This window comes from Acyrthosiphon pisum, chromosome A3 (assembly GCF_005508785.2).
Source record: "Acyrthosiphon pisum isolate AL4f chromosome A3, pea_aphid_22Mar2018_4r6ur, whole genome shotgun sequence".
In the NCBI taxonomy this organism is placed as follows: Eukaryota; Metazoa; Arthropoda; class Insecta; order Hemiptera; family Aphididae; genus Acyrthosiphon; species Acyrthosiphon pisum.
Window position 1 is genome coordinate 37,286,933 of NC_042496.1, and position 8,850 is coordinate 37,295,782.

The 8,850-nt window shown below is 26.6% G+C and overlaps 2 protein-coding genes across 2 annotated transcripts in view; one reads left to right on the forward strand and one right to left on the reverse strand.

The window, feature by feature from the left end:
• LOC103309664 overlaps positions 1–278 on the reverse strand; it is a 3,302-nt gene extending 3,024 nt beyond the window's left edge. Inside the window, exon 1 of the mRNA XM_029491494.1 lies at positions 261–278. Coding sequence (XP_029347354.1) covers positions 261–278 — 18 coding nt within the window. The remainder of the gene's footprint in view (positions 1–260) is intronic.
• A 414-nt stretch (positions 279–692) lies between these two features.
• The window catches only part of LOC100160952 (DNA mismatch repair protein Msh2), a 9,610-nt gene continuing 1,452 nt past the window's right edge, over positions 693–8,850 (forward strand). The window contains exons 1-12 of the mRNA XM_008185681.1: positions 693–698; positions 2,284–2,325; positions 2,403–2,526; positions 2,596–2,729; positions 2,799–2,912; positions 4,273–4,629; positions 5,292–5,473; positions 5,560–5,757; positions 6,435–6,780; positions 6,843–7,017; positions 7,083–7,304; positions 7,402–7,634. Coding sequence (XP_008183903.1) covers positions 693–698; positions 2,284–2,325; positions 2,403–2,526; positions 2,596–2,729; positions 2,799–2,912; positions 4,273–4,629; positions 5,292–5,473; positions 5,560–5,757; positions 6,435–6,780; positions 6,843–7,017; positions 7,083–7,304; positions 7,402–7,634 — 2,133 coding nt within the window. The remainder of the gene's footprint in view (positions 699–2,283; positions 2,326–2,402; positions 2,527–2,595; positions 2,730–2,798; positions 2,913–4,272; positions 4,630–5,291; positions 5,474–5,559; positions 5,758–6,434; positions 6,781–6,842; positions 7,018–7,082; positions 7,305–7,401; positions 7,635–8,850) is intronic.

Consider the following 8,850-nt stretch of genomic DNA (forward strand, 5'->3'; position numbering starts at 1 on the left):
TAAATTGAATTTTGTATTCATATTTCTAAAATCTGAGTTAGGAGGAAACTGAGTGATGAATTCATGGTGTGATGAATCGCTCTGTTGATAATCAGATGAAGTTGTTTTTAATCCAGTTAATATTGGACTGGCATTTGTTGACAATCCAAGACATAACAGCATATATAATTTGCAAACCTGAAATGTTAATTGATTATTTTTAAGTAAACATTAAATTAAATTGTATAATATTTCATTAACCAAATTAAATTTATTCTTACTTTAAACGTTGTTTGCATTTTTTTAAATTTAAATTGTTTGTACTTATAAACTTAGAATAATTATTATATTTTAACACCATTCACATAAACCAGATTGCACAAAGTGAAACTTATTGAATGATTTAAGTTAAAGAATCTTTTTGAATTTATATAATACACTGACGTGTTTATTTGTTAAAGGCTTGAATCCAATAATTAATAATAATCATAAATTACGAGGAAATGGAAAATAGTTTGTATTGTTTGGACCTTGAACTATTATAGATAACCTTAACCCCAAAGTTGTCTGAGAATTATATTTTGTACATAGTCCATTCAATTATAAGTAAAAACAATACATTAGTAATTTTTGATATTTTTATATTGATACTGACATACTGACTGTTACTTATTTTATTATTATATTCATAGGCATAATTTGGGTCACATTTTATGGCAGTAACTTACATTATTCTAATGAAACTTATGTTTAAATAGACAAATAAATTTGACATTCTTGGAGCTCATTAGAAATATTTTAAACCTGCATACCTAATCTCTGTCTATATTTAAAAATTGTAAAAAGTAAGACTGTTTGCAAACCATAAACCTTGAGTAAAAAATTAATAGCCACATAAATGGATCACTTCATATAATATTTTGTTACACAATTACTTAAATCATATTATTTACTATAGTTTTGGAAATCTATACTTGCCTATTCATTACTTTATTTTGTATAAGAAAATTAAAAGTCTAAAAACCATTATAGTAAACTTAGCTGTATTCAGAATTGTTTTTAAGATTATATTATGCTCCTCTAATTTGGGAAAAATAACATTGGCCAATGTGACCAACTTGAAAAAGTACAAAACAAAGTCATATTCATATACTTTAAATCTAATATATTTCAAAAATTTTAAACCTGGAATCTCTAAAACAGAAACATTACGTTTAGCACCTTTCTTTTAGAATTAATAAATAGATCAATGATTCATTTTTACTCAACCTCTACTCAAATTAATACTCATAACTTTCTAAATAGTAATTTATTCTATATTCCACATTACTCTCATATTTACATGTTAAATTACCCCTTAAATATTTTGATGTCTTCTGGAAACAATTAAATTCTTAATGACTTATTCAAATAATTTTTGTATAACTATAGGTACCTAATTTGTTATTTAACCTTCATTACTAATAATTTTGTATTACATCATTTTTAATCTCACTCCCAGTTTTAGGCTTATATCTATATAATTAATAATTTATACCATTGTTTTATTTAAATTCGTAGATATTAATAGAAAAGTTTATTAATTATTAAGTATTGTTATGTTGTTACTATTATCATTATTACTATATTCAATATTGTGAATTATACTTTGCCCATATGAAATATAAATAAATAAATAATAATACATCGCTTACCCTGGGCTAATATTAGAAAAGTAAATTTGTCAATTTTTTATGCTGCGTTTTATAGAGCATCTGAGCCCTTATTAATTTAATTTATTTTTAATTTAATTTATTATTTTATTTTTCAATCATATTATGCTCTATTTGTAGGAAATGTATAATCTATAATGATGTTTACTTAGAGCTTGGCTGCAAGAAAAAAATTAATTTTAATCATTGAATTTTAATTGTATTGTTATAAATGTATAAATAATTTTAAATGTCCGTCATGTATGTTTATTAATGTTAATTTTACACCTTTATGACAAACATTCAATTTACATAATTTATCTGTTTTATACTCTTATTAAATGTTAAAATATTATCAGTAGATTATTTAAATATTTAAAATTACTAATGTAGTATAATATAGTAAATTATAAACAAATAAATAGGTCTTTTTGACTTTGATTGAAAAGTTTTTTAAGAAATACAATTTTCCTGTAGTTAGTTTTGTTTATTTAAAAAATAAATAAATATTTGAGTGATGACCCTACTGACTTCAACTAATATTATGTCCTTGTAATAAATTACTGTGATTGCGTTTTATAACATTTTATCTGTATAAAATGAGTTTATTTAGCCTTTAAATGAAAATGTAAAATCACAGGTTTCAGTTAAAAAGGTAATGGTATACAATTAACGCATTTTAATCTTAGATGGTATTACCTTGAACTCATGTCTCGGGGTTTTTAATTTTAGAAACCTTTAACGACTGTTCGTTTTTTCAATCGGCAAGATTATTACACTGTCCATGGTCAAGATGCTACTTTTGCTGCTAAAGACTTTTACAAGACAAATCATTCGATAAAAATTATTGGGTCAGGTAATGCTTCTAGTAATCAGTTATTAAGTATTAATAAATCTTAAATTAAATTTGATCTTATTAATTTAGATGATGACACGCTGGAATCGTTGATATTTAACAAAGCCAATTTCGAAGCATATATTAAACAACTGTTGTTGGTCAATCATTACAGAGTAGAAATTTTTGTCAACAAAGGTGGAAAATGGGCTCTAGATTACAAAGTATGTTTATTTTTGGCGATTTTATTCCATAAGATCTTAACATTTTTTTAACGCAATATAATTTTTCAGGGTTCACCTGGTAACTTATCTCAGTTTGAAGATTTACTGTTTGGAAATGTGGAACAAATCGAAGCAAATATTGTTATTGCTTTAAAGCTAAGTCCTGATTTCAGAAATAACAAGGTTTAAATAAATCTATACACAAACGACTTGACACTATATAATATTAAAGGAGCACACAAAAAAAAATTCTTTAGTTTTTTTTAAATTTTAAAGTATTGTAGCTATAGTTATATTTAAAGACCGAATTTATGTTTTTATATATTGTTACTGGGTATATGCTGTCTTATGAGTTATGAGAGTAAAAAATGTGGACGATTCGTTCAATTCTGAATGCATAGAAAAAAGTTTTTTTACATATTTGAGAATATTTCATAGGCTAAAGAATATTTAACCCATTTAGCATATTTTGGAATATTTCTTAAATTGTGAGAAAAAATTTGTATTTATTTTTAATTTTAATATTACGGTATCCAGAAAATTTTTTTTGAATATTTATATATTTTTTTTTTATCATTTCCAACCCTTACTAAAGTGAAATAATATTCCATTAAAATGCGCAAAGTTTAATACCTCACTATTAAAATAATGTTGAAAAAAAATTTTTTTTTCAGAATAATAAAGTAAATAATGATGTTTATTGATTATTTTTGTATATTTTTGCATATTTTTTAAATTTTTAAGAGAATATAATGAGAATATTTGAAGGTTTTTAGAGAATATTAGCATCATATTTTAGGTATTTTAAGAGAATATAAATCCAGTCTTTAGTTGTATTAAATAATTTGAATGAAAATCTGATATAAAAAAAAATGATTACTTTAAGAGGTATTAATAAATGTAGAATAGCGTTATTGAGCCAAGCTCATTGTAATTGCCTATCTTATACATATTAAAGCTTCTTGCTTCACACAACTATTTACCAATCTAAAAATTTTCTTTTTGAAATTTAGTTAAATGTGTGATATGTGTTTAAGATGATAAAAGTTTTAGAAATTCAATATAACATTTAGTTTTTTAAATAATAATAAATATTTAAAGTGATATTTTTATTGAATGGCGCGTCATGGCCATTTAAATATAAAATAAAAATTCAAATATTATATCTTTAAAGATTTTTAACATTTAAAAAACTAAATGTATTGAAATTCTGATTTGTATAGTCTTAAACACATAACACTACACATTTATATGTAAATTAATTTCAAAAATAAAATTTGTAGGTCTGTAAATTGTTGTGTGAAGCGAGGACCTTAACACATATAAGATAGGCAATTACGATGAACCGGGCCCAATGACGTTACCCGTCTTTTTCAATTGCTCATAACTTATTGAATAATGTGAGTAGAAACATAAAACCTACATTGTTATTCTTAGAATAAAATTGGACATTCTTTCAAATTGAATAAACTTATATCTTGTGTTGTGTACTCTTTTAATAATAAAAACAGAAAAATTATTTATCTTTATAATTATGTTTTAGATAATTGGATTAGGAGCAGTAGATACAGTAGAGAATAAATTCCAACTAAGTGAATTTACTGACGATGAATATTTTTCTCACACTGAATCAATAGTAATTAAAATTTCGCCAAAAGAATGTATTCTTATGGGGGATAGTAACAATCCTGATGTGGAACAATTGAAAAAAGTTGTAGAGCGTTGTGGAGTGCTTGTAACAATGAGGAAGAAGTCTGATTTTGGCATAGATACTTTGATACAAGATTTAAACAAGCTTATTATGTTCGAAGAAGGACAGCAACCAAATGCTCACACTTTACCTCAGTTACAACTTGAAATTGCTTCTGCTGCAGTAGCAGCAGTTATAAAATATCTCGAAGTATGTTATATACTTATATTATTTATGCAGAGGGGTCTATTTAACGTAAGACACTCATATTAATTGAGAAAACAATATTTTTCAAAATATTTCTTTTACGTAATATTTCTAATTTGTAACAAAATATTTTTAGAAAAAAATAATATTTTTATTAATATCATGTTTAAAGTTTTTACTCTTTTAAATGACAAAATATATTTTTAATTTCATATTCTAAAGCAGAATATTATTTGTAGTATCTTGTTCCGTAAAAATTATATTTTGTACAAGTAGTTTATTAGTTATACTTATACGTATTTAAACTTTAAAGTGATGAGCGGTATAGTGGACCTACAATTTGCAGGGTATACTAATTGTACGACTAGTAAGAATAGCCGAATTGGCTGTAACACACTTCACTCTGCTCTTCTAAAATTTAAATACTTATAAGTTATAACTTATAAATACTTGTCCAAATTTGATTTTTGTATATTTAAGTACTCCAAAAATTATTATACTACGGAGTAAGGAATTTAAAATATATATTGTCATTAAATAAGTAAAAATTAAAAATGTTAATAATTTTTGAGATGATAGTTGTCTTATGTTAAATTGATAACCCAGAATACACATTATGTTATGTAAAAACTTATTTAATTATGTATTAAAATTTTAAATTATAGTTGTCATCTGATTCGGATAATTTAAATCAGTACAGTGTTGATGATTTGGGATACGACAAATTTGTTCATTTAGATAGTGCTGGTGTTCAAGCACTTAACTTATTTTCCAATTCTGGTACTATGTCCAAAAATGATTCTATTCTTGGAATTTTTAATAAATGTCGATCACCACACGGGCAGAGGTTAGTTGTATTTCTTTTTCATAAATAAAATGGTAAACCATACATACTTAGAAAAAAATTTTAAATTTCAATAATCAAATATTTAGATTGTTAACTCAATGGATCAGACAACCATTGAGGGATTTGAATAAAATTAATGAACGTTTGGATATTGTTGAAACCCTTGTTACGGATACAGATATTCGACAACAACTACACGATCAACATTTGCGTACAATACCTGACCTCCAAGCTCTTATGCGCAAAATTCAAAGAAAAAAAGCCAACCTACAAGACTGTTATAGGTAATAAAAATATTTTTTGATGTAATAAAATGAACATTTATTACTAAAGGGAGGATGTTTACACATTTGCATATTTGTTTCCTTTAATAATAGAAGTAGCAGAGTAGGAGAGAAATTTATTTTGTAACCTTTAAAATAGAGAGGTAACATAATTATTTTGCATATTATGTTTGTATATTTTTTATCAAAAATGTTGATATTTTATAGGCATATAATGAAGTTTTAAATCAACAATAAAAGAAGAGAATATTTATTTTGTGTAGTTTATGACTATTTAAATTTTAATACAGAAATTCAAAATTCACTTCACGTGTGCATGAAACATTTTCAAACATTTTAATATGTTAAACATATTATTTAACATATTATGTTTATACTTTTGGGTAACTTAAAACTGTATATAAATTCCAATACCAAGCACGTTTAGTATACCTATTTTTATTCAAATCATTTATAACTGGTTATATTGATATTTTAGTACAGAAATGTTTTATATATATTTTATGTTTTTAAGTTTTAATGTATATTGTCCGATATTTCAGTACTTAGTGCATATTTTAACATTTTATAGAGCATATTATATTAAAATTTTATAATGCATAAAAGTGTGCCCCCTTTAATTATTACATTTGTTGTTCATAATTTGTATAATAACTATAATTATCTGTATAATTTAGGATATATCAAGCAATACAAAAGCTTCCAGACCTTGTGCAAACACTGAGCAATTCAGATGATAAAACTCTGAATAGTGTAATTACAACTCCATTAAAAGAACTTGTCAACGACATGAATAAATATCAGGCCATGATTGAGGAGACAATAGATTTAAAACTAGTCGAACGAGGTGAGTTTCTCATACAATCTGGATTTGATGATGAATTACAAGAAATGAGAAATCAAATGGATGACTATGAATCAAAAATGGAATCAAATTTAACCAAAACTAGTGGGGCATTGGGAATTTCTGTGAAATTGGATTCAAATTCACAATATGGATTTTTCTTTAAAGTGTTATTAAAAGTAATGCACTGTTTATGTGTGTATTGATACTTAATTATAATTTTCAATCTTATATGTTATAGGATGCTAAGACCGTCTCAAATAATAAATCATATGAAGTTTTAGATACCACTAAAGGAGGTGGTATGCGTTTTCGATCATCTAAGCTTACTGAACTTAACACAGATTACCAGAGTATACATAAAAACTATTTGGAACATCAAAAGTCTATTGTAGTTGAAGTCATTCAAACAGCTAGTATGAAACACTTAAAATATTAAAAACATTTGGCAACTACCTATTTAATCATTGATAATATGCAGGCAGTTACAGTGCAACCATACTAAACCTAAGTCGAACCCTAGCCCAATTAGATGTTTTAACAAGCTTTTCCATGCTGGCGGCCAGTTCTTTGCGTCCATATGTAAGACCGAATTTACATCCCCAAGGTACTGGCTTGTTAGACTTGAAACAAGTGAGGCATCCTTGTGTTGAGGTACAAGATTCGGTGTCTTACATACCTAATGACGCTTACTTTAATCAAGGTTAGTTGAGTATAATTCAGATATTTTATAATGTTTTAGTTTTATTATTTAGTGATATTTAATTGATGTATAATATGTTTAATAAATACAATTTCAGGAAAATGCACATTTAATGTAATAACTGGTCCAAACATGGGCGGCAAAAGTACTTACATCAGAAGTGTTGCTGTGGCCGTATTTATGGCTCACATGGGAAGTTTTGTCCCATGTGACGCCGCTGAAATCAGTGTGGTCGATGCTATTTTAGCTCGAGTTGGAGCAAACGATTCTCAGATTAAAGGATTATCTACTTTCATGGTTGAAATGATAGAGACTGTATCTATACTCAAAGTGTGTAACCAATAAATTAAAATATAAATCTTAAGAGGATGCTAGTACTACCCATGCATTTGTTGTCTCTATCTTACACACGTACGAAATAGCAAATTTTTGTCCACTAGTTTCAATAGACATGTGCAGTTAGTTTTATATTAGAATGATTTGATCCATTATCAAATTTTTAGATAAGAACATTATCTATGCTTAAGTGCCAGCGATTTTTTGATATTTTTATTTTCAAGCAATATATGGGTATGTAAAATATTAAAAATTAAAAATTCTCATATCTCGCTTGAAAATTAAAATGTTGAATAATAAGAGCCGACTCTTAACCACATATAATGTTCTTATCTAAAAATTTGATAATGGATCAAATCATTCTAATATAAAACTAACTGCACATGTCTATTGAAACTAGTGGACAAAAATTTGCTATTTCGTACGTGTGTAAGATAGAGACAACAAATGCATGGGTAGTACTAGCATCCTCTTAAGATTTATATTTTAATTTATTGGTTACACACTTTGAGTATAGATACAGTCTCTATCATTTCAACCATGAAAGTAGATAATCCTTTAATCTGAGAATCGTTTGCTCCAACTCGAGCTAAAATAGCATCGACCACACTGATTTCAGCGGCGTCACATGGGACAAAACTTCCCATGTGAGCCATAAATACGGCCACAGCAACACTTCTGATGTAAGTACTTTTGCCGCCCATGTTTGGACCAGTTATTACATTAAATGTGCATTTTCCTGAAATTGTATTTATTAAACATATTATACATCAATTAAATATCACTAAATAATAAAACTAAAACATTATAAAATATCTGAATTATACTCAACTAACCTTGATTAAAGTAAGCGTCATTAGGTATGTAAGACACCGAATCTTGTACCTCAACACAAGGATGCCTCACTTGTTTCAAGTCTAACAAGCCAGTACCTTGGGGATGTAAATTCGGTCTTACATATGGACGCAAAGAACTGGCCGCCAGCATGGAAAAGCTTGTTAAAACATCTAATTGGGCTAGGGTTCGACTTAGGTTTAGTATGGTTGCACTGTAACTGCCTGCATATTATCAATGATTAAATAGGTAGTTGCCAAATGTTTTTAATATTTTAAGTGTTTCATACTAGCTGTTTGAATGACTTCAACTACAATAGACTTTTGATGTTCCAAATAGTTTTTATGTATACTCTGGTAATCTGTGTTAAGTTCAG